Source organism: Triticum aestivum, chromosome 6B (assembly GCF_018294505.1).
Source record: "Triticum aestivum cultivar Chinese Spring chromosome 6B, IWGSC CS RefSeq v2.1, whole genome shotgun sequence".
NCBI lineage: Eukaryota > Viridiplantae > Streptophyta > Magnoliopsida > Poales > Poaceae > Triticum > Triticum aestivum.
In genome coordinates, this window is record NC_057810.1 from 523,750,314 (window position 1) to 523,776,275 (window position 25,962).

At 46.4% G+C, this 25,962-nt stretch overlaps 2 protein-coding genes across 2 annotated transcripts; one reads left to right on the plus strand and one right to left on the minus strand.

The window, feature by feature from the left end:
• The first annotated feature begins 2,259 nt into the window (after positions 1–2,259).
• Positions 2,260–5,871, plus strand: LOC123137788 (NAC domain-containing protein 7). Its single transcript, XM_044557634.1, has 4 exons — positions 2,260–3,010; positions 4,220–4,400; positions 4,518–4,789; positions 4,871–5,871. The coding sequence occupies exons 2-4, from the start codon at positions 4,241–4,243 to the stop codon at positions 5,501–5,503; spliced, it is 1,065 nt and encodes a 354-aa protein (XP_044413569.1). The 5' UTR covers positions 2,260–3,010; positions 4,220–4,240; the 3' UTR covers positions 5,504–5,871.
• A 112-nt stretch (positions 5,872–5,983) lies between these two features.
• Positions 5,984–12,218, minus strand: LOC123137789 (thylakoid lumenal protein TL20.3, chloroplastic). The gene is made up of 6 exons (XM_044557635.1): positions 11,830–12,218; positions 11,703–11,732; positions 9,387–9,493; positions 8,893–8,927; positions 6,980–7,108; positions 5,984–6,492 (listed from the first exon to the last, which is right to left on the minus strand). Exons 1-6 carry the CDS (start codon positions 12,138–12,140, stop codon positions 6,301–6,303), a joined length of 804 nt encoding a protein of 267 aa, XP_044413570.1. The 5' UTR covers positions 12,141–12,218; the 3' UTR covers positions 5,984–6,300.
• Between the last annotated feature and the right edge of the window lie 13,744 nt (positions 12,219–25,962).

Below are 25,962 nucleotides of genomic sequence, written 5' to 3' on the forward strand. Positions count from 1 at the left end.
AGGGGCCGGGACGGGGCCGACGGGCCACGCCCAACACCCGGAGCCGGGAGGGAAGCCGAGGACGAAGACACCCCACCGCCAGAAGCCACCGCCGCCTCCCACGGATCCAACACCGGGGAAGGAGAGGGACCAGACCCAGAGCCCTGCAGGCCAGATCCAGTCACCCCCTCCTTCACCGGGTGCTGCTCCCGCTCCGGACCCGAAGCCCAGGCCTCGCGGGCACGAGCCGCCTGCTCGCGTGCCGCATGCTCCGACTCCAGCCTGGAGCGTAGCGAGGCCTCAAGCTCCAAATCCAACGCGGAGGCGGGGGAGTCCTCGCGGCGCCGCTTGCTACCAGAAAGCGCCTCGCAAGAGGAACCCCTAGACTTGTCCATGGAGATCACCGCAGCAAAAGGAAGAAGGAGGGGTGGAGGTGGGGGGGATCTGATGATGCGACGGATGGGAAGACAATAGCGGCGCAAGTCGGCGGCAGAAGCAGGAAACCCTAGCAGGAGGGATACCGAGCCGCGAGGGATCCACATATAGCCCAAGCGAGCCGTGCCCCCTGGGCCCGACTCGCCAAATGGGCCGGAGAGGGACGGGGAGCCGGTAACCGGGCGGGGGACCCAACTGGGCCAAGAGAAACAAGCGGGGGGAAATCGATAACCGAAGAGAGGGAGGGGGGAGGGGGGCCCACTAGCCAGCACCGCCCCAACATGCCCAGCAGGCCCACACGGGGAGAAGGCCCGCGAACCGGCGGCCACTACACAGGGATCTGGATCTAGGGTACACGTAGCGACCAGCAGCCCCACCGCCGCCGCCGCCGGCGACGGAGCCCCCGCCGCCGGAGACGGAAAGGGAGATGGAGAGCCTCCAAGCTCCCCATCAGGAGCACGACCCAAGACACCAGGCGCAGGGGACGCGAACGCAAGTTTACCAGATCTACGCCGACGTCGCGAGACCCGGAGCCAGCCGTCGGCCGACGGAGGCACCCCCAACTGCCGGCCCCGACCCCCGGGGGCAAACTTACGAGGGCGAGGGGCGGCGCAGGTGACCCCCACCTCCCCAGAGCAGGTCACCGCACCACCGGGGGAGGAAGGTAGAGACCGCGAATCCTCCTCATCCGACAGCAGCGCCCAAAAACGAGATCCAAGAACCGGCAGCGAAGAGAGAGAAGGGGAGAGATCCACCTGCGGGGAAACATGAGAGGATAGGGGGAGGGGAGCTACGCATGAAGGTGAGGGCGACCGGACGCCGGCTACCGGGGAAGGGCGGGGAGCAGATCTGCCGAGGCGAGGAGGAGGAGGGGAAGGGAGAGGAGGGAGAAAGGAAGGAGGAGCCATCTGACTTGGGGGACAAACCATGGGGAAGGGGTTTAGCTCCCGAGCTCATCACCGGCCATCTCTTGTGATCATGCATGCAGCTTTCACATGCACTAGTTACTCCTAACTTGATTTGACTGTGGACAGGGGATATGATATTTGGCTTTCATGACACTGGATTTCCATTTGGAGGAGGGTCGCCATCAAATTATACTACCTAGGTCGGTTGCGAAGTGGGTCATCCAGAGAGCGACCATCGACATGGAAACGACTGTGTGGGACCAACCAAAGTAATTAATTAATTCTTCTGCATACTCATAGTGCATGACTGCATGTCCCCTCTTCGATCCGTAGATTAAGAGGGTGCTTGGATATAAGGGACTATTTTTAGTCTAACTAAAAATAGTCTCTTTTAGAGGCTAAAGTTCCAAGCACCCCTGACTAAAGAGAGGAGTAGTCTTGAGGCTAAAATCTTTTAGTCATGGGAAACCTACTAAAATATGTATTAGCTTTCTCTCTCCTCATTTAATTCCTCTTCTTAGTTCTGGATTGGAGGGTTTGGAGGATAATAAATGCTCAATAACTAGATTTTAGTCTCTTTAGTATTTGGATCCAAGCATGGGTGAGACTAGCAAGTTTTAGTCCCACTACTTTTAGTCATGGGACTAAAACGTATCCAAGCATGCTCTAATTTGAGTGATTTGAAATAAGCTCCACGCCTCCACCCTGGGACTGCTGCTATGCTACGTGCTCTATTTGGTGCATGTGACATTTCAGAGAGAGAGAGAGAGAGAAAGATTAGTTGTAGCTAGTGAGAGACAGTTGTAGTGTTCCTGACTCCAGCTCCCATTTACAATTCCAGTGACTGGCAGTGGGCCGGCCCTCTAGAACGCCACCATATATATGGGAGGCAACCCCGTAGCCCCCGTTACATTTCACTCCACTCCACCCCCTCCACCTCTCCTCCATCCTCTCCGGCCGGCCACATCTGAGACTGACTGAGAGAGACACATACACGCCAGCACGAGCGAGAGAGCCGGGCGAGGGCGCCAAGCCAGCCTCGGACGGGCGGCGCCGTAGGCCGTAGCGGGCGGTCGCTGTTGGTGGCGGGTGGAGGTGGTGGCGGTTACGGTGGAGAAAGGCGCGGGCGCGGGGTGGCCAATTGGGAAAGGGCACCAGGAGATCCAGGGCTCCCCGGATTTTAGCCAGACTTTGCCCGCAATCCATCCGGACTTTCCGCCGGTCGGTGTCCCATCCGTGCGTGTCCCTCTCCCCCTCCTCCCCGGCGAAAGCGAGACGACACAGCCAGCCCGGGGGCGTGCGTGCCTATATAGCTTCAACTGCGTGATCAAGCCCAAGCTGCCTATAGCTAGCTAGCTACGAGTTGGTGTGGTAAGAGGAGCTATAGACCCTATATCTTCTATATATTCTTCTTATCTAGCTGCCTTCTCTTGCGCGCCCTGTGCTGTGTACGCGAGGGCGGTGCGGCCTGTGTATAAATTCGGGCGCTTGTGGCACTCATTGGGTAAAGAGCGGCTGCTCTTTCTCTCTCTTGGGATCGACCGAGAGTACGTGAAAGAGATTGCCAACTGATTAAGTTGGTTCTCTGCTAGGCGCTACTACACGAAGGAACTGCAAAGACCGTGCTCTGATAGGTTGGGGCCTGCGCTGCCGCTGATCAGGCTTCTGTTCTTCCTCTAGTGCAATATGTAAGATCCTCTCTCTCTCTCTCTCTCTCTCTCAACCGGCTTGCATGGTTTTCTAATTAATTAACATGCATTCATGCAGTACCCTCCTTGCATTATTGATTATCTCCTCTACATGTTCTCATCAGTTGCAGATTTCCAAATTAGTGTTTCTGTATCATTGGCGCTTGTTATATTGACTTATTGTGGACCGATGGTAGTGCCGCATACATACGGAGTCTTCGCTCGAGTAGAACACATTCGGTTGATCCTAATTAGTCCCACACATGGATTCAGCTAGGATGCACTTATTTCCAACCTGTTATAAACTGTATATCCAGTCCACCTGTACATTTTATTTTTATTTTGTTGCTTCTCTATAGACCCCCCCCCCCCCCCCTCCCCTCGTACATGTCGTTCTTGTTCTGTGAAGGGGTTTAATTTCATTGTCCGCTGAAAATACTTGTTATTTTATGTAGTACCTTTGTTAGTTTCATATAAAAAGAAATCCTCACCAGCTGGGAAGGAGACTTAAGATTTTCAGTGCCAAAATGGATATTGTATATCTTGTTTAGCCTTTTTTTTTGTGTTTCCATATTACATCCGTGTCATACCGTACAAATATTGTTCGAAGCATCATATAGTGTTCATACGCTAGCTCGATCATCTACCATATCTTTGGCCTGAAAGTTCCATACTTTTTTTTTGCGAGTAAGCTGAAAGTTCCATACGTACATGTGTGTGTTCACAAATCTTAGCTTCCTTGACACAAAAGTAATCTGGCAAGACATTGAATTAATCAAGTTATCGTGTATGTGATGAAAGTATGACACTTTTTATCTACTGTCATGATTGCTTGCTTTTTCCTGAAATATCATCAATCCCATTGAAATGGAACAAAAGCTTCTCATCCAGTTGTAAACGAAATATACAGATAGTGTGCCCATCTACCAAGCTTGGGTACAAAGCAACATTTTTCACAAGGAAATACATAAGAAGCTAACTAAAAAGAACATTTGTTTTGTTTTGTGAGGGACTACAACTGAAACATCTCATTTTTGTTTATTTTGTTTTGTTTTGATATACCATGCGCCCTAGGTTGAGCTTCCTGCTTGAAAATTTGTGAGAAAGCAGTGTATTTAACAGGCACTCTTATACTAGTATATTATTAATTCAGAAGATCTTGTATGTGCAATTTAATCTTATTACTGTTTTATTTTCTTTGTGATGTAGTCACACCGATAGCGGAATAAAATGGACACTTTCTCCCATGTTCCACCGGGTTTCCGGTTTCATCCTACTGACGAGGAGCTCGTTGATTATTACTTGAGGAAGAAGGTGGCATCAAAGAAGATTGACCTGGACGTCATAAAGGACGTTGATTTGTACAAAATCGAGCCATGGGATCTCCAAGGTAACTAACTAATAATCAGCATATGTTTGTCAGCCCATGCAAACATGCATTGACACAAACCGAAGTCATCGGTCGATCGACCGTGCGCCAATTAATGGAATTTTTTTGTCAAAGCAGACAAGTGCAAGATCGGTATGGAGGAGCAGAACGACTGGTACTTCTTCAGCCACAAGGACAAGAAGTACCCAACGGGCACCCGCACCAACAGGGCGACGAGCGCGGGGTTCTGGAAGGCGACGGGGAGGGACAAACCCATCTACACCAACAACTGCCTCGTCGGGATGAGGAAGACGCTCGTCTTCTACAAGGGCCGTGCGCCCAACGGCCAGAAGTCGGACTGGATCATGCATGAGTACCGCCTCGAGACCAACGAGAACGGAGCCACGCCCGTATGTAATTATTCATCGCTCCATCCTTACCTGTATGCATTTCACTTGCTAACCATGGATATTGCTGGTTTGATCCTTCAGGAGGAAGGATGGGTGGTCTGCCGGGTGTTCAAGAAGCGAGTCGCAACGGTGCGGAGGATGGCAGATATGAACTCGCCTTGCTGGTTCGACGACCATGGCGCTGGCGGTGGGTTCATGCCGGATCTCGACTCGCCGAGGCAGCTCGGGTACCAGCACCAGAACTTGGCGGCGTACCACAGCCAGCCGCAGCAGCAGCAGCATCTGTACCACTGCAAGCCAGAGCTGGAGTACCATCACCTCCTGCCGCAGGAGGCCTTCATGCAACAGCTTCCTCTTCTGGAGAGCCCCAAGCCTACAGCCTACATTGGCCACGGCAGCAGCAGCAGCGTACCATCGTCAATCAGCAACCACCCCCTTGCGCACGACGGAGCCTCCAGGTTCGCAGCGCATCAACCGCCGATGGACCATGCACTTTACACCGGTGACTCGTCGGCCACGGACTGGAGGCTCCTCGACAAGTTCGTCGCGTCTCAGCTGTTCAGTCATGACGGTACCAATCCCAAGGAGCAGGCCACTCACCCCAATCCGGCTATGCAGGTGTTCCAGGTTGAGAACAAGCATGATCAGGCCTTGGACTACGCTTCAACGTCTGCCGGCGGCTCCGGCGGAGGCTCGGCTCATCTGTGGAAATAGCATGCACAAGCAAGCACAACTCCATTGGACACCCTACACAATTTATACAATCCAGATCTGATATAGTGTACAAATATAGCCGGCCATTGTATGCCATGATTTATCATGGTATATATATGCACACACACATATATATACAATAATAAATATGTAACCGAAGTGGTTATGTAGTAGTATCTATTAGTATTTGGTATCAGGTCTCTGGACCTGATGCTAATAAGGTAGCCGAAAGCTGAGGCCAAGGGGCTTCCGTGACTGACTTGACCATTTTGTGAAAATAGTCAAGCTGTTGATGGACATCTATTTTGTGCAGTCCATCACACAAAACGGCAGCTAAGGTCACTGCCGATGCACCGACAATGTTTTATCAACTCTATATATGTATCATGTATCTCCCAATTCATTCAAATGGAATGGAAAGTTTATTTATTGACAAAAAAAAATACTCCTCTGGTAAGATAGCTAGGATGCACTTGAGAATGAAGCAATAGGCACTTTTTTTTAGTGACAGGTGTGTATAATATGTCATGATACATGTACATAGTTTACACAAGGTATCAAATATTTATTCAGTGACAATACTTTATCTACATTCCCCAGTTTACCTCTTTCCGGAAGATTCCCTAGTTTAACTGATTCCGTCGCAATAATGTCACAACATGGAGAAAAGAAGATGGAACGGCTGGATTCTCTGAATTTCTGATCCATTCTGCTTTATCTTTCACCCAATCTTCAAATTTTCCATATATATACAACATTAGTGCTCAACTTTTACCGTATACCGGATCAATCCTCGTTCACTTCGCATCACACAAACCACTAGCTTCATCACAGAAACCATCACGGTCCAGAAGTTTAGGTGGCGGGGCACTTAAAAGAGGGGAGGAAGGGCTCCCATATGCGTTCCGGCGACTGTTGCCACATCCAAGGCTTTTCCGGGTGCTGACTCCAGTTACAGGATTGGTCCCGCTTGCATATTTGCACAAAGCCTACAGTGGAGAATTATCAGAATCGGCATTTTCTATTTGTGTGCCTATAGCTATAGAAAGACAAGTCACGAAAACATTGAAGATGGACCCTGAAGATCACCAGAGTAGGGTGATCCTTTGGTATATCATGGTTTGATGGAGATTCTAAATACGGAACAATATATTCGAATAGTGCATTCAGAATTGACTTTATTACTCAGTGGACATGAGAACAATTTATTTATTTTCTTCTTTCTACAAAGTGCAGCTTTTGTTCACAGTTTATGGGCCAGCTCTTACAAACTAGACACACCAATCCAATAGTAAGAATTCGTAAAGCATAAATGATTGTAACACTTGAAAGCAGGAACGAAAGGAAAGATGCATCTGAAAAAATTGAAGTGCTAAACTGTATCATGGAATCATGAAATTTACAAATGTTGTTTAAGATCATAAACCTACATGGCAGAATTATGCGATAATACTGGGGTCAAAGCAAAATATGTACCAGTTTCTGTGGTAGGTCAATAACAGCATCACTGAAGTCAGCACCTTCAATGGTTGCTCCACCGAGATCACTACGTGTAAGGACGGTCCGTGAAAGCACAGCATTTGTGAGATTAGCTTCATTGAGAACCTGTCCATAATAATTCAATGTTCAAAACTTTGCTTAAAGGTAAATCTGCCATGGAATTATTTATTTAGACAACTATCCCTATTGCAATCAAAACAGGATCAAAGGCTCCAGTAGCCATCATCAGTGAATGGATCACTGAACTTGACTTCACATTTGCGAGTCTGACGATGCATATGCATGCATACATAGCACTAGAAGCACATAAGAATCTCTGACTGCTCTGGCCAAAATATATGCTTCACTACTCTTTTTTTTCACAATCCCAAGGACAAATTCTGCACATGCACAAATGAATACAATGGCACGCTTACTCCTTATTTTGTAAAAGCATCTAGATCAATATGAATCCACTGGGCAATGTGCAACAGGAGATAAAGTGTCCACTCTTGTGTGAAACTATTTTTTGTTCTTGAAAATATTGGCAGGATAAATGCATAATCATTAACATTGGAAACGGCATTTTTATGTACAAAGAGATAAAATTAAAATATACTGATGCCAGGCAGCAGCACAAGAGAACAATCACTGTAGTCCACTCGACAAGAGGCTAACGCCTTAACAGCAACTTTGGACTGTTGAATGCTCTGTGTCAGTGGTTGGCATCCTGCTTTATGAGAAAGGCGAAGGAGTTTAAGTCACTTTCTTGGTGATCAATGTTTGAAGGTTTCTCCCCGTGAGCTTATTTAATCAAGAGTAAGATAATGCAATTTGAAACTATTTTATTGCTTGTTCCGCATTTTCCTAGAGCATATTTCCAAGCATTCAGTGGATGAGAACTCGATGTTCAAATTGCTATTACAGAGGCTACCCAAGAACATTTTTCCATAGTTTTCTAGCAAAAACCAGTCAATGAGGATTGATGTCTATGCTTGACTATGGCTACTGAACATAGCAAGGACAAATTGGGTTATTTTGGCCATCCTGATCAGTGTAGGATTTCTGCTGTAAGAATCTTATTTTGGAGATGAACCATGTCAAGAATTTGAACCTTCGTTACACATTAACTCTCCTGATTGTTAATGTTAAAACCTTAGAAGTTTACGGCTGGACTCGTCTGACTATTCATTACTAGACTCTCAAGACACTCGTATACACTTGAATATCATAACCAAGAAATGCAGACAGATAAAAAAGACAACACATGAGAACTGAAGAGATGGCAAAGCAGCATGCTCCAGAGCACCTCATACATATATATAGAAGCGGAAAAGACATATGATCACATTGACTTTCTTAGTTAGCAACTACATCATCAACCAGTTGTAGTTTCCGATACAAAAGTTCCCATTTCATCAGTCTTCTATATTTCTTTATTTTGAACAGGAAATGGTTGGGAAACCTCCGATCCATAAAAAGTGTCGCAGTTTTGAACTGAACAAGTTCAAAACTGCGAGACTTCTTTTGGATCGGAGGGAGTAACATTTATTTCAGTCTTCTGTTCTATTTCATCATTCAGATAATTAGATATTTCTGTGCTGTTAAATTTTCATGCATGAATGACACAAACAGAACAAGTCAATAGTATAGAGCTGGCACCAACAAATTGGGTTCTTACTATGACATCTTGTCTTGCCTTAAATTATTAAGCAGTGTTATCATCATAGTAGTTCATTACTAAAGAAAATAGAATACATTGATCGAAATATTAAGGTTGGCATAGCAATTTATTTCTGCAGAACACATAAACACATACAGTCTACAGGAACATGACAGTATGCGCTACATGTATGGTTACATGAATTAAAACAAGCATGATCAAGGTAAAGAAACCATTCTGGTTTTACCATGCGATCCATTAAAGTGTCACTCAAATCTGCACCTGCACGAAACCAAAACAGCAGTATAGTAAAAATCATTTCATGAATATCCATATGAGAAGATTTAAGTACCACGTGCCAATATTGATTGCAGTCAAAACCACTAGGGTAAAAGTCACAGAGAATTCTACTATAACTTTCCACTGCCAGTAGCTAAAGCTTTGTTAGTACCATAGTGATTCAACTTGGAACCAAAAAAAGACAATGAACTTCGTAGTTAGATTCCTTCGCTGAGTTTATACTCAGAAGAAATAGTGGAGTTGCTTGTAAGTGTAGTAGCTAGAGTGATGTAAAATATCTCTATTGTAGTGGTCTCCCAGATAAGGCACATCAGAGGACCACTGATGACTAAAGGAAGGTAATTAATTATGTGGACTGAGGACATTGCACACATCAGGTATCATAGCATTTGCGAGGACGGCTAACATCTCCAAGAGATGAAAAGGTGTTACTACTCTTGCCTGTGAAATTTGCTCTGAAAGCAACAGCCTTTTCCATATAGGCACCATTGAATGTGGAACCACTAAAATCTGATTCCCTCATATCAGCAGATGTGAAGTTCGCCCGCCTACATTAATAACTAATGTCTTAGGTAAAGGCAAAATGATGAATAGAAAAATCTACTACTCCCTCTGTTCCAAAATAAGTGTCATGGTTTCAGTTCAAATTAGAACTAAAACCACGACATTTATTTTTGAACGGAGGGAGTATTATTTCAGTTAACCATGCTGACAAAAAAAGTTAAGATAAGCATCACAATAACAGCTACATTGTTCCACTAAACACAGCTTATTGCTGCAGATTATATTGTTTTTCTCGAACATGCATGTAAATGCACACCATTTGTATTTTGATGCAGACTTACAGTTAATTTGGTTGAACATTAGGACCGCCCTTCCTCCATTATAAGCAAACTTTATACAGAGAGATCTTAACATATACAAGAAGGACAGACGAATTGGCAAGACGGACAAACCAATCACCAATGTTTCAGAATGCATCATCCACCTAGGCTCAAAGGTCTAAAGAATGTGACTTTCCACCGACAACACAAGCATGGCGATATAAGATTGAGCTAGATAGCTTGAAATACCATTTTATAGAATACAGTATCTAAAAAAAACAAGAATGTCATATTTGGGGTGCACAAGTATGTACTACCTGTAAGCAGCAGAACTTGACATAGAGGCATCTACGAATACTAACTTATACAGATAAATTTAACTGTTTGTGGAATGATTTTGAAGGCCATAGGAAACTTCATCTTGCCAACTGGAAAATGGTGTGTATGAAGAAAGAATTTGGAGGCTTGGGAATCCCAAACCTCCAAGATGTCAACTTGTGTTTACTAGGTTCCTGGGTGAAGAGATACTATGAGAGTGAAGGAAAACCATGGAAAATGATCTTTGATCACAAGTACATGTCTGGTAAGATTAATATTTTTGCTCCTAACCTATCCCCCAGTGCCTCCAGATTCTGGAAGGGGCTGAAAACCATTATCCAAGCACTAAAACTTGGTTATAGGTGGAAAGTTGGGTCGGGTGAAAAAGTTAGGTTTTGGGAAGACACCTGGTTTGGTACCTCCCCACTGGCAGTGCAATTCTGGCCTATCTACTCAATTTGTAATGAACAAACCAATAGTGTCAGGGAAGTTTGGGATGGTACGCAACTTAGGCTTACTTTTAGAAGGAATTTTGATGATAGACTCATGGAACAATGGTATCAGTTAGTGGAGATAACCAGTAGTCTGACCCTTACCAATGAAACTGATGCCCTTGTCTGGCAGTTAGAGAACAGGGGGGTTTACTCCACTAGCTCACTTTACCATGTGATTAATTTTAGGGGGGTGCAACCAGTCTTTATACCTTCGGTGTGGAAGCTAAAAATTCCACCAAAATCCATGTCTTCCTGTGGCTCCTTGCCAACAACAAGCTAATGACCAGGGATAACCTCAGGAAAAGACAGATTATTAAGCCGCTTGAGTGTGTGTTCTGCTCTGAGGCTGAAACATGCTCGCATTTGTTTTTTGACTGTGTGGTCTCTAGACAGATCTGGCCTCTGGTCTCAAATCACTTCGGGGTGGATACTGGAACTGATTTCGAATCAGTGGCCAGACTCTGGATTGCCAACAAAAAGCACTCTGCTCTCAACACAACTAATGTTGTTGTACTTTGGTGTATTTGGAAATATAGGAACTCTATGATTTTCAATAACACCATGTGGACATCCATTAAACAGGTGATGAGGCTGATTCTAAAAACCATCAAGAACTGGGTGATCCTGTCCTCGGATGGGGCAGCAGAAAGGCTGGAGGCCTTCACGACACACCTAGCGACCAATCTGAGACAACCACTGATGATCGGTGGCTGATCATGAAGCTCGCTGGAGCCCCGTTGGTGACTCCATGGGACAAGCTGAAGATCTCCGACGACGCAGTGGGCTTCCCGTCCCCCTCCAAGAAGCGCTCAGAAGCTGCATCGATGTCGAGCCCAACCTCAACACTGGTGGCTGCCTTGTCCCCTCAGGCGGTGACTGCACCGCCACTGAAAGTGCGCAAGGCATCCCATGAGCTGATCTGCATCTGATGCTAAGCAGTGCCTGTGATCCGGTTGATTTACCTTTGTACTGGCTTAAAGCCATCGTTTTTCTTTCTGAACTGCTCTTCTTAGTGAGCTTATGTAATAACTGAATCTGAACTGAATTTGGTTTCATTAATATAATGGAACCGGGGAAGGCTCCCTGTTCTTCTAAAAAAAATATTTTTACTAGAAACCAACCTGAAGTTTTCGTTAACATGCACAGTGTTTCTGCAAAAACCACAGAAGAGGACAGCATCAGCAACCCAGTGCAGTAAAACGAGCAGGAACGAACAAGAGACGGAAAGATGCAGGTGGCGCGTGGTACTTGAGGTCCGCATTGCCGAACTGCGCGGCTGAGCCGATGCCAAACTCGCCCCTCTGATCCGCCTCGTACTTGTTCAGATCTGCGTGGGCAGGCATCGCTGCGACTACGGCGGCCGCGAGAGCTGCAGAGACCGCTACGCGCCACCTCGGCGGCGCCGGCGACGTGTTCGACGCATTGCCGCCGCGGGGGCGGTCGGTGGTCGCCTGGCAGGAGATGCGTTGTAGGCGGCCTGAACGACAGCGCGTGAGGGGAGCGGAAGCCTTAGGTCGAGCGGCGGTGGCGGCAAGAGGGGAGGTGGAAGCGAGAGCCATGGCGGATTAGAGAGGAGGGTGAGATGGGGAGTGGAGGGGTGGTGGCTCGCGCGCGAACACGTAACGGGCGGCACAGCCATCGGACGGGGAGCACGGGGTACGGGGAGTAAATCTAGTGGTCGCAGATTTTTGGGCCCTCGTATTGTTTTGGGGCCACTGTCACTCCCATTTTGTCATTTTTCTATAAATGAAAGCCCGTCTGCACTTATGGACTAATGGGCCTCGCCTGAAGCATCCACACGTATGGACTGGCCCAGTAGCGTGTTTCTCGGTTGTGCGTTCGGTCGGTCGGTTCAATCGTCGTTGTGATTGTTTCGGGTTTTACCAAGCGGACAGCTTGTTAAGCTACCAACAACAAAAAAAAACAATCAATGATTGTTTCGGGTTTTTCTCTTTTTTTTTCTTCCATTTTTTTTTCTTCATCGGTTTTCTTCCATTTTTTTATTTGCTATACTTTGTTCTTTGTTCTTTCTCGGTTTTATCTGGTTTTTTTCTTTTTTTTGGGCTTTTCATTTTTTGCTTACGCGCATTGTCACCTCGTCCTTCGCTAGTCTTCGTTCATTCCGCAGCTTCTGTTTTGAGTTAGAAATATGAGCAACCGCACCGGTATCAAATACCCAGGAGCTACTACGAGTACTGGTAAGGTACACATCAATAACATGTATATCACATATACCTTTGGTGTCCCCGGCCTTCTTGTCCGCTAAGTACTTGGGGCAGTTTCGCTTCCAGTGTTCGTCCCTTGCAATAAAAGCACCCAGTCTTAGGTTTGGATCCATGCTTTGGCTTCTTCCCGGCAACTGGTTTACCCGGCGCGGCAACTCCCTTGCCGTCCTTCTTGAAGTTCTTCTTACCCTTGCCTTTCTTGAAACTAGTGGTTTTATTGACCATCAACACTTGATGTTCCTTTTTGATCTCCACCTCCACTGATTTCAGCATCGAATATACCTCAGGAATGGTTTTCACCATCCCCTGCATATTGAAATTCATCACAAAGCTCTTGTAGCTAGGTGGAAGCGACTGGAGGATTTGTCGATGACCGCGTCATCCGGGAGATTAACTCCCAGCTGAGACAAGCGGTTGTGCAACCCAGACATTTTGAGTATGTGCTCGCTGACAGAACCATTCTCCTCCATCTTACAACTGTAGAACTTGTTGGAGACTTCATATCTCTCGACCCGGGCATGAGCTTGGAAAACCATTTTCAGCTCTTGGAACATCTCATATGCTTCGTGCTGCTCAAAACGCTTTTGGAGCCCCGGTTCTAAGCTGTAAAGCATGCCGCAATGAACCAGGGAGTAATCATCACTACGCGACTGCCAAGCGTTCATAAGGTCTTGAGTTGCTGGGAAAACGGGTGCTTCACCTAGCGGTGCATCTAGGACATATGCTTTCTTGGCAGCTATGAGGATGATCCTCAAGTTCCGGACCCAGTCCGTACAGTTGCTACCATCGTCTTTCAGCTTGGTTTTCTCTAGGAACGTGTTGAAGTTGGGGGCAACATTAGCATGGGCCATTTGATCTACAAGACATATTGCAAAGATTTTAGACTAAGTTCATGATAATTAAGTTCATCTAATCAAATTATTTAATGAACTCCCACTCAGATAGACATCCCTCTAGTCATCTAAGTGATACATGATCCGAGTCAACTAGGCCGTGTCCGATCATCACGTGAGACAGACTAGTCATCATCGGTGAACATCTTCATGTTGATCATATCTCCTATACGACTCATGTTCGACCTTTCGGTCTCTTGTGTTCCGAGGCCATGTCTGTACATGCTAGGCTCGTCAAGTCAACCTAAGTGTTTTGCGTGTGTAAATCTGGCTTACACCCGTTGTATGCGAACGTTAGAATCTATCACACCCGATCATCATGTGGTGCTTCGAAACAACGAACCTTTGCAACGGTGCATGGTTAGGGGGAACACTTTCTTGAAATTTTATGAGGGATCATCTTATTTATGCTACCGTCGTTCTAAGAAAATAAGATGTAAAACATGATAAACATCACATGCAATCAAATAGTGACATGATATGGCCAATATCATTTTGCTCCTTTTGATCTCCATCTTCGGGGCGCCATGTCATACTCATCGACATGCAAGTCATGATTCCTATTACAAGAACATGATCAATTTCATACATCACATATATATCATTCATCACATCCTTTTGGCCATATCAAATCACACAGCATATGCTGCAAGAACAAGTTAGACATCCTATAATTGTTGTTGCAAGTTTTTACGTGGCTGCTATAGGTTTCTAGCAAGAATGTTTCTTACCTACGCCAAAACCACAACGTGATATGCCAATTGTTATTTACCGTTCATAAGGACCCTTTTCATCGAATCCGATCCGACTAAAGTGGGAGAGACAGACACCCGCTAGCCACCTTATGCAACTAGTGCATGTCAGTCGGTGGAACCTGTCTCACGTAAGCGTACGTGTAAGGTCGGTCCGGGCTGCTTCATCCCACAATGCCGCCGAATCAAGATAAGACTAGTAGTGACAAGTAAATTCACAAAATCGACGCCCACAACAACTTGTGTTCTACTCATGCATAGAAACTACGCACAGACCTAGCTCATGATGCCACTGTTGGGGATCATTGTAGACATTAAAATTTTCTATGCATCACCAAGATCAATCTATGAAGAAACTAGCAACGAGAGAGAGGGGAGTGCATCTTCATACCCTTGAAGATCGTGACATGGAAGCTCTACAAGAACGCGGGTGAAGGAGTCGTACTCGTAGTGATTCAGATCGCGATGGATTCCGATCTAAACGCCGAACAATGGCACCTCCGCGTTCAACACACGTGCAACCCGGTGACATCTCCCTTGCCTTGATCCAGCAAGGAGGAGGGAGAGGTTGAGGAAGACAGCTCCAGCAGCAGCACGACGACGTGGTGGTGGTGGAGCAGCGGTTCTCTGGCAGGGCTTCGCCAAGCTCAAACGGAGGAGGAGAGGTGTTGGAGAGGGTGAAGGTTGCGCCTTGGATGTGGTGCGGCTGCCCTTCCTCTCCTCCCCTCTTTTTATAGGGTGAAGGGTGAAGGGGGCTGGCCCCTCTAGACCAAGGGGAGGGGCTTGCCCCCCAAGCCAAGGGGGTGCCCTCTTTAGGGTTCCCCCCAATCCTAGGCGCATGGGCCCTAGGGGGGGGTGGCGCCCAGCCCACTTGGGGATGGTTCCCTTCCACATACAGCCCATAAGGGCCCTCCGGGGCAGGTGGACCCTCCTGGTGGACCCCCCGGAACCCCTTCGGTGGTCCCGGTACAATACCGATAAACCCCCGAATACTTCCGGTGACCGTATGATGACTTCCCATATATAAATCTTCACCTCCGGACTATTCCAGAACTCCTTGTGACGTCCGGGATCTCATCCGGAACTCCTAACAACATTCGGTAACCACGTACAAACCTTCCCTATAACCCTAGCATCATCGAACCTTAAGTGTGTAGACCCTATGGGTTCGGGAATCATGCAGATATGACCGAGACAGCTCTCCGGCCAAAAACCAATAGTGGGATCTGGATACCCATGTTGGCTCCCACATGTTCCACGATGATCTCATCGGATGAACCACAATGTCGAGGATTCAAGCAATCCCGTATACAATTCCCTATGTCAATAGGTACGTTACTTGCCTGAGATTCGATCGTCGGTATCCCAATACCTCAATCAATCTCGTTATCGTCAAGTAACTTTATTCGTTCCATAATGCATGATCTCGTGACCAACTACTTAGTCACATTGAGCTCATTATGATGATGCATTACCGAGTGGGCCCAGAGATACCTCTCCATCATACGGAGTGACAAATCCCAGTCTTGATTTGTGCCAACCAAACAGACACTTTCGGAGATACCTGTAGTGCACCCTTATAGCCACCCAATTACGTTGTGAGGGTACAACCAAAGCATTCCTATGGTATCCAGGAGTTGCACAATCTCATGGTCTAAGGAAATGATACTTGACATTAGAAAAGCTTTAGCAAACGAACTACACGATCTTGTGCTATGCTTGGGATTGGGTCTTGTCCATCACATCATTCTCCTAATGATGTGATCCCATTATAAATGACATCCAATGTCCATAGTCAGGAAACCATGACCATTTGTTGATCAACGAGCTAGTCAACTAGAGGCTCACTAGGGACATGTTGTGGTCTATGTATTCACACATGTATTACGGTTTCCGGTCAATACAATTATAGCATGAATGATAGACAATTATCATGAACAAGGAAATATAATAATAACCATTTTATTATTGCCTCTAAGGCATATTTCCAACAGTATGTATGTATAGTATATACCCGTGATCACCTCTCGAGTGATCACGGCCCGATAGTATAGCAAGGCAGACGGACAAGAGTGTAGGGCCACATATGATAAAGTAGCATCCTATACTAAGCATTTAGGATTGCAGGTAAGGTATGAACAGATGTAGCAACAATGACAGGCTATGCAACATGATATGATTAATTGAAAACAGTAACAGGCTATACTACTCTAATGCAAGTAGTAGAGGGTAAAATAGGCGATATCTGGTGATCAAGGGGGGGGGGGCGGCTTGCCTGGTTGCTCTGGCAAGAAGGAGGGGTCGTCAACACCGTAGTCGTACAGGGTAGCAGCGGCGTTGGTCTCGGTGTCTAGCGAGAGAAGAGGGGAAAGAAACAATAAATATAATGCAAACATATGCATGAAAATGCATGCCATGACAATGAGCGGTGCTAGGTGGGCTCTAACGCTGCAGTAGGTGATACCGGCGAAGGGGGAAACATCCGGGAAAGTATCCCCGGTGTTTCGCGTTTTCGGACAAACGAACCGGAGGTGAAATGTTGCAGGTTTGCTATGCTAGGGATGCGTGGCTAACGAACGGGCTGCATATTCGGATTCGCCTCGTCGTTTTGAGCAACTTTCATGTACAAAGTTTTTTCATCCGAGTTACGGATTATTTTATATTAATTTTCAAAGTTTTAATCAATTTTCTAGAATTAACAATTTAATTTAATTCAAAAATTAATTAGTGTGTCAGCATGAAGTTAGCATGACATCAATAGTCAACATAGGTGTTGACTGGGTCAAACTGACATGTGGGGTCCACATGTCAAAGGCTATTTAGTTAGTAGGGTAATTAAACAGAGTTAATTAGTTTACCTAATGATTAGGTTAACCTAAACAGAATTAGTTAAGTTAATTAATTAATTTATTAATTATTATATTTTATATTATTTTCTGATTAATTTAATTTTTTTATAAAAACGTTCTGGTGCGGGTCCCGTTTGCCATAGGCCCATAGGGGCCATAGCGGGTTCGGGCGTTCGGGTGCGGTCGTGCACCCGTGGCTACCAGAGGAGAGAACTCCGGCCAGGCGGGAAAAGGGCGCGGCCCCGGGCAGGGACGACGGCCACGACGGGGCACGGTGCTGGCCAGGGATGGGCGCGGCCATGGCGGATGCGTGCAGTGGGCAGCGGGGGCGCGTGGCGGCCGGAGTGGTGGCGCGGCCGGGCCGATACGGTCGAGGGAGCAGCAGGACGGCACGGGGCGGCGGCGGGCGAAGCAGCGGGGAGCAGGGTAGCAACGGCAGTCGCCTCGGCGCTCGGTTGCGTCGGCAGCAGGCAGCAGGCGGCAGCGGGGAGTGCACAAGGGCGGCCTTGGGTAGGCGAGCTGCCGCAGCCTGCGAGGCCGCGGGGAACCGGCGGCAAGAGCAGCAGCAGGGGAGGGGGCCACGGTGGGCGCGCTCGGGGCGGCGCGCATGCGAGGCACGGCCATGGTGGGCGCGCGCGGGGCGCCGGTCCAGTCGCGGCGCGGAGAGGAGGCCGCGGCCCCGGGGCTGCAGCTAGCGTGGGACGACAGTGCGTGAGCGCGTGCATGCGAGGGAGAGAGGAGGAGAGGGGGAGCTCACGGGGGTCGTAGGGATTTTGGCAGCGGGGCGTGGGGAGGATGTCAGGGACATGTGACGATGAAGGGGAGGCAGTCCGGCGAGGTGGCGGTCTGGCGAGTCGGCGGTGCGGGCTCATGGAGGCCGTTCGGGAAGGAGGACGGGGACGGTCGGGCGTCAGGGAGACGAGCGGCTACGGCGAGGGACGGCTCCGGCGTTGGTGTCGAGCGGCATGGGCGCGTCGGGCTCAGGCCCGGCCGTGGGTTCGTTCCCCCAATCCCGATCTGGATCGGGGAGGAGGAGGCGAACGTGGGGGGAGTGGGGCGACGGGGGTTAGGGTTTGCGGGCGTGAGGGGATAAGGGAGTGGGGTGGGTTGGCCGGTTGGGCCTTTGCCCAGTTGGGCTGGTGGCTGCTGGGCTGGGGCCCAGTGAGGTGGGGGGTTTTCTTTTCTTTTTACTTTGTTAGTTTTGTTTTCTGTTTTTGTTCTTTTCCTTTTTATTTATTTCCTTTTCTGTTTTAATTATTTTAAAATATTTAGGCATCCGGTAAAAATGTTGTTCCTTCACCATAAATACCTAAGCATTAATTGCTACACTCCGAATATTTTAGTTCTAATGTTTGAAATTTTTTGATGTTTGACAAAAATTCAAATTTGAATTTGAACAATTTTGACGCAATGCGAGATTAGCAACAATAATCGAGGTGACGTGGCATCATTAGCAGAGGATTACTGTAGCTTGATTATCCGGGCGTCACAATTCTCCTCCACTACAAGAAATCTCGTTACGAGATTTAAGAGGGGAGTAAGGGGGGGGGGGGTAATAGGTTACGAAATTCTAACGATTATTCTTGGTCTTGGTTGCTCTTCTCGAAGCGGTCGAGCCATGTAACATCTCAAATTTTCAATTTGGAATGTTATACATTAGATCATCATTGCATATCATATTTTATTGCATTTTGGCTTGATCCTAGAAATTCTACGCAACTCAAGGACCCACGGAGAGAGTTGGGGATTTCGTTATTTTCATATTTGGGCTTTCTCAAATTTTGAAAAGAGGATCATTTGGTTTTGATTATTTTTCTTTCCTAATATTTCTAAAATAAAAATATATGAGAGGAGATAAAATGACTTCTCCAAAATAAAGGAAATATTACAGGAAAAATATTAAAATCAAATAAATGATTTTATTTGGATTATATTGCAATTTTATTTGAATTAGAAAAATTGCACGTTTTCAAAATTGCATTTTTAGGCCAAGTCTTGTTCTAAATATTTTATTTAGACGGTGAAAATTTATTTTGGCAGTTTTAGATTTTTATTTATTTTTCTAGGATTTATTTTCGGCAGAATCTTATTTTAAAAAAAAACTGTCCGCGTGCCCGACTTGGCCGAAGGCCCAGCCGAGCCGGGCCAAGCCCGCGCTGCCGCCGCCTCCCCGCGGGAGGGAGTCCTCGCCACCGCCGAAGCCTAGTTCGGCCGGGGCACGCCTCCCGAGGCCGACCCCAACCCGGCGCTCCCTTTCCCAAGCTAGCACTGCCCCCCTCTTAAATAGCCGCCGTCGCCGACCCCCACCACCACCCGAGCCGCACCGCTAGCCCCCCCGCCTAGCACTGCTGCTCGCCGCCGCTGCCGCCCGTCGCTGCTGCTGCCTAGCACCGCCGCCGCCTACCGCTGCCGCCCCGCCCCGCTAGTGTTGTCGCCGCCGCGAACCGCCGTCGCCCCGCAGCGCCCCGCCTCGCCGGAGACGTCACCGGAGCCGCCGGTCCCGATCCGATCCGCCGTCAGTTTTTTTCCGGCTTAGGTAAAAACCGACATGTTTTTATTTAAACCCTAGTTTCGTTTTTTTAGTTTAGATCGGTTTTTATTTTCGGTTTAGTTATTTAGCGGACGTTCGTCAGTATGTTCGTTTTAACGAACGGTGCTCACTCGTTAGCCGCAAACAACAAACGTTCGTTTGTTAGCCTGTTCGTCAGTTTTTCTTTTTCCAGGGTTTTTCCGCGATTATTTTCGATCACGATTTCTGCCCTGATTTATGTTTTAGTGTATTTTTTCGCTCGTTTATCGGAATCAGGCGATTCAAGCGTTTAGAGTTTCATCTCGAAGCCCTCTTTCTGTTTAACCAACTTAAACAAGATTTTTTTCTACTGTAAAATTTGACTTAAGTCCAGATTAGTAAACAGAGCTTGTTTCTTTTGCAATTTGAGTTTCATTGCTTCGTTTGATTTGATTCTTTTTACAAATCAGAGTTCTTAAGTTGAACTTTCTGGTTAGATCTCTTATTTGAGTTTTAGCCGTGCTTCTAGTTGAGTGCTTATTGTATGCTTATTTGTTTGCGATAGAGTACCCGGAGTGCGAAGCGTGCTACTACGAGTCTCTAGGTTTCACTGATCATCAGCAAGGCAAGTAACACTTTGATCATACCTCTTTACTACCCAGTCTTATTGCATTAGATCAATCCTCAAACAATTGCATGGTTAGGGTCTGATTTAATATGTGGGTTTTGGGAAGTAGATGAGGTAGTACCTATTGCCCTGTTATCATCAAACCTCTGGGAGTTACTTCTATGTTGCTTATATTGCTATGCTATGCTTGTAGACGTGGATTGGGTGAGTGTGTCCATGACAGATGTGAGTATTGTTATTTAATGGTTAACTTAAGGGGCTACTTTAATACACATCTGGGTGGATTGAGGCCCCTAGGGAACCCAGTGTTGCCTGTTTTTTTGGAAATCCCGGGGTACCATGTGATTCTCCTATGGACCGCAACCCAGGCTCAAGGGGATCATAAGATTATTCATGCTAGAAACTTCCATGTGTAGCCACAAGCTATTATGGGCTCTAGCATAGTTGAGTAAGTTGTAAGACCTCTTTCAGTGGTGGGCTAGCAGATGTAGGGGAAAGTAGGTGTAACTGTCCACCCAGAGTAAAGAGTTATTGTTCTAGAAAGACTGTGTCTCGTTTTTCTGACCACGGATGTATTCTAGTCTTGTGGGGAAAAGTGCGCAAACCTCTGCAGAGTGTACAAACTAATCATGGTTAGCCGTGTCCCTAGTTATGGACATCTTGAGTATCTGGTTCTTGGATTATCATGTTGATCTCATCACTCTTAATATAATTTGATTGGGTTTAATGATGATGCTTAATTGGGATTAAGTTGGGTGAACCTTCTCAATGTTTAACAACCACCATGATAGTTAAATAAAAATTTATTCTTTTGTTGTAGGGAAAAATTGGCTTTATGCAAAACTGTAACCATAGAGCTTTCATGTAGTGATAGCATTATTCTGTTGATTACTCTCTATGTGTTACATTGCCAGCATATTCCAGGTGCTGACCCGTTTCGGGCTGCAACGTTCATGTTGCAGACTTTTCAGACAACGAATAAGGTGCCTTAGGTCATGATCTTTCACACAGTGATGCCGTTGGAGTTGATGGACTCACTTTATCTTCCAAGCCTTCCACTGTTATCATATTTAGATGGCCTTAAGCCATATTTATTTTAATAAGTTCTCTTTTGAGACATTCAATATAATAAGTGTGTGATTGCTACTCTGTTATAAATCCTTCAAGTACTGTGTGTGTCAGCATTACCGATCCAGGTATGACACTGATGCACAGAGATCAGACAGTTTGAGGTCTGGTTGCTACAAGATGGTATCAGAGCACACGCTGATTGTAGGACACGAACACTAAGCTAAAGCCCTAGATCACTACTCTCTTCTCATTTCTGACTCCTCTTCCTTTTTCTACTCTTTAGGATGGCGGATGCAAGGAACAAGTTCGCGCAACCGGATGAAGATACACCTTTTGGACGCCACTTGAAGGAAGTTACTAGATACCTGAACATCAAAATACCAAGTTTCACCAGGACCCACATCGCCACTTTACCAGAAGAGGAGCGTTGGATGATTCGAGTTCAAGTTCTAGGGAGGACGTTCATGCCAGTCACTGAGCCCATAGAGTTTCCTTTGATGCACCAACCTGGTGTTTTAGGAAAGAGCATGGCAGCCCACATCACCATGGGACACATTGGAGAAGTTTACCACAAGGATCTCAAGGATACTATCTACCAGATTTGTGGGCGCCGAGATGAGCAATGGGAGATGATCAACACCAGGAAGGACAGATCTATGGCAACTTTCATCCAGGAGTTAAACCAGCACATTCGACGCCAGGAGAACCAGATGTGCGCAGGCATGATAGATCTGAAGAAGGCAACGACCAGGATCACGAAGCGGGAAGAAGAATTCAAGACTACACGCGATGGATATGAGGAGGAAATGATGATACTCATGGAAAAGAATGTCGATCCGAAGAAGAAGCTAGGAATATTCATGGGAGACCCCGCGCCAGGAGGAAAAGACGACGATTCCACTTGCCCGGAGAACTACATCATCATCGACGACACCGACTCGAACCCTGATGATAGAGATGATGACTTTATTGATGAAGCTGAAGCAGATATCATGGAGTCTTCCACCGATCAATTTTTCTAGTCGACCAGCATAAACAGTAGTAGTATTCCCCCATGTATATAGTATAGTCCGAGCACTTTTGTAACGATAGTTAGACCATTGTAGGCCCTTGTTTGAATTGATTGAAGTGATATTGTTTGTGTTTGTCTCATGTGCATATGTGTAGTGTTTTCCCTCTAGATCTATTTCTATTCTGTTTTCTCATCTTTTCTAAACCCATCAGATGCCTCCAGGACACGACAATGGATTTGCTTTCCCACTGGAGCTCACTCAGTTGATCCAGCAGTAGAATGCATTGATGCAGATACTAGTCCAGAATCAGAATTAGGGGAACAATAACAACAACAACCCACCACCACCACTTGTTGATCACTTAGCCCGTTTCTTGAGGCTGAATCCGGTGATGTTCTCCAGTAGCACCGAGCGATAGTTGCAGATGATTGGCTCCACAAGATTGGAAGGGAGTTGACCACTGCAGGATGCACAGATGCAGAGAGAGTGTGTTTTGCCGCACATCAACTTGATGGACCTGCAACATCATGGTGGGAGAATTTTACAGCCACTTATCCCATTGACACTTTCACATGGGACCAGTTTCAGCAGGCTTTTCGTACTGCCCATGTTTCAGCAGGCTCTATGGCCATGAAGAAGTGGGATTCTCACAACTTGCACCAAGGAGGACGTACAGTTGGCCAGTATGTGGATGACTTTAGTAAGTTAGCACATTATGCCCCAGATGACGTTGCTACCGATGCAGCTAAGAAGGAGAAGTTTCTGGAAGGACTGAATGATGAGCTAAGCATGCAGTTGATGGTGGCAACCTTCAACAACTACCAGGAGTTGGTAGATAGAGCTCTCATTATTGAAGGGAAGCAGCAGCAGATTGACAACCGCAAGAGGAAGTATGGACAAGGGAAGTACAATTCTGGAGCCCAGCAGAGGCCTCGTTTTACCCCGAACTCAGGAGGACCTTTTCAGCATAACCATGGAGGTCACAACCACAATGGAGGAAGTTCGCACAACCATAGTGTCCCCAAGAATGGGAATGGTAATGGAGGAAGCAACGGACAGAACCGTTCCAACCCAGCAACGCCCGCCAAGAAGGATCTAAGTCACATTACTTGCTACAAGTGCCAGAAGACTGGACATTATGCCAATGAATGTCCTGAAGCTAAGAATGGAAATGGAAATGGAAGCTCTGGGAAGAAGCCTAACCCTTTCAACAGGGGACAAGTGAACCACGTTAACGTGGAGGAGGTTGAAGCACAGCCAGATGCAGTAATAGGTAAGTTTCTGGTTAAGTCATTTACTGCAATCGTTCTTTTTGATACTGGTGCATCGCATTCATACATATCAAGGGGATTTGTGGATAAGTATAAACTGCCCACCAAGGTTCTTAGAACACCTATGTTAGTAAGCTCGCCAGGAGCGGAGTATATGGCAAGCCAAGGATGTTTTCAGATGCCATTGACCATAGGTAGGCAGGTATTCCCCTCAGACCTGATAATTTTGGAGTCGCAAGGTTTGGATGTGATTTTAGGTATGGATTGGCTATCGATATATGGAGGAAATATCGATTGCGCCAATAAGTCGATTTTGCTCACCACCCCAGAAGGAAGAAGGATCAAGTATGTATCCCGGCATGTGCTGAAGAGGAATCAAGTGAAGTCCTTATCAAGAGTTGTACAGGAGGAAGTACTAGTGGTGAAGGATTTCCCTGATGTATTTCCAGAAGAGTTGCCAGGCATGCCACCGGATAGAGACATTGAGTTTTTGATTGAGCTTTTGACAGGCACAGGGCCAATATCTAAGAGACCGTACAGGATGCCCGCAAAGGATTTGGAGGAAATTAAGAAGCAGATTAAGGAGTTACTGGATAAAGGCTATATTCGCCCAAGTTCGTCACCTTGGGGATCACCAGTGCTTCTAGTGGAGAAGAAGGATGGATCGTTGAAGATGATTGTTGATTATCGTGGATTGAATGAAGTGACGATCAAGAACAAGTACCCACTGCCGATGATCAATGATTTGTTTGACCAGTTGCAAGGAGCTAAAGTATTTTCCAAGATCGATCTGCGATCAGGATACCACCAGCTGAAGATTCGAGAGCAGGATATACCTAAGACAACTTTTACCACAAGGTACGGGCTATATGAGTATACCATTATGTCATTTGGTCTGACTAACGCACCTGCCTATTTCATGAACATGATGAACAAGGTATTTATGGAGTTTTTGGATAAGTTCGTCGTGGTGTTCATTGATGACATATTAGTCTACTCGAAGAATGAAGAGGAGCATAAGGAGCATTTGCGTTTGGTACTTGGGAAGCTCAGAGAACATCAGTTATATGCCAAGTTCAGCAAGTGTGAGTTTTGGTTGAAGGAAGTTGGATTCCTCAGACATCTTATATCCGGAGAAGGAATAGCAGTAGACCCCACCAAAATTGTCACTGTAACAAATTGGGAAGCACCCACGTCAGTTGGAGAGATCCAGAGTTTTCTTGGACTCGCAGGATGCTACAGGAGATTCATTGAGAATTTCTCGAAGATTGCGAAGCCCATGACGGAGTTGTTGAAGAAGGACACCAAGTTCAAATGGACTGAGGAATGTGAGGCCGGTTTTTAGGAGTTGAAGAAACGCTTGGTTACAGCTCCAGTGTTGATTCTGCCAGATCAGCGCAAGGATTACCAAGTGTATTGCGATGCTTCTCGTCGAGGACTTGCAGCAGTACTTATGCAGGAGGGAAGAGTTGTTTCATACGCCTCATGACAACTTAAACCCCATGAGTTGAATTATGCTACACATGATTTGGACTTAGCAGCCGTAGTGCATGCATTGAAGACATGGAGACATTTTCTCATCGGAAACCATTGTGAGGTGTACACGGATCACAAGAGTTTGAAGTATATCTTCACGCAGAAGGAATTGAATCTCAGGCAAAGGAGATGGTTGGAGCTCATTAAGGATTATGATATGAGGTTGCATTATCATCCCAGAAAGGCTAACGTAGTAGCCGATGCATTGAGTCCCAAGAGCCATGTCAATACACTCATGACCGGAGAATTACCCCAGGAGTTAACAGAGGATCTTCGTGGGCTATGTTTGGAGATAGTCCCGAGAGGTTATGTAGCAGCATTGGAGATTCAGTCTACTTTGATGGATAAGATCAGAGAAGCTCAGAAGACGGACAAGGAGATTGCCGAGATAAAGGAAAGGATGAGCAAAGGAAAAGCTAAAGGATTTCGTGAGGATGAGCACAATACCTTATGGTTTGAGGACCGCGTATATGTACCTAATGATCCAGAGATTAGGAAGTTGATTCTGTAGGAGGCCCATGACTCGCCATATTTGATTCACCTAGGAAATACCAAGATGTATCTGGATTTGAAGGACAGTTTCTGGTGGACCGGAATGAAGAAGGATATTGCGGAGTATGTAGCAGTTTGTGAT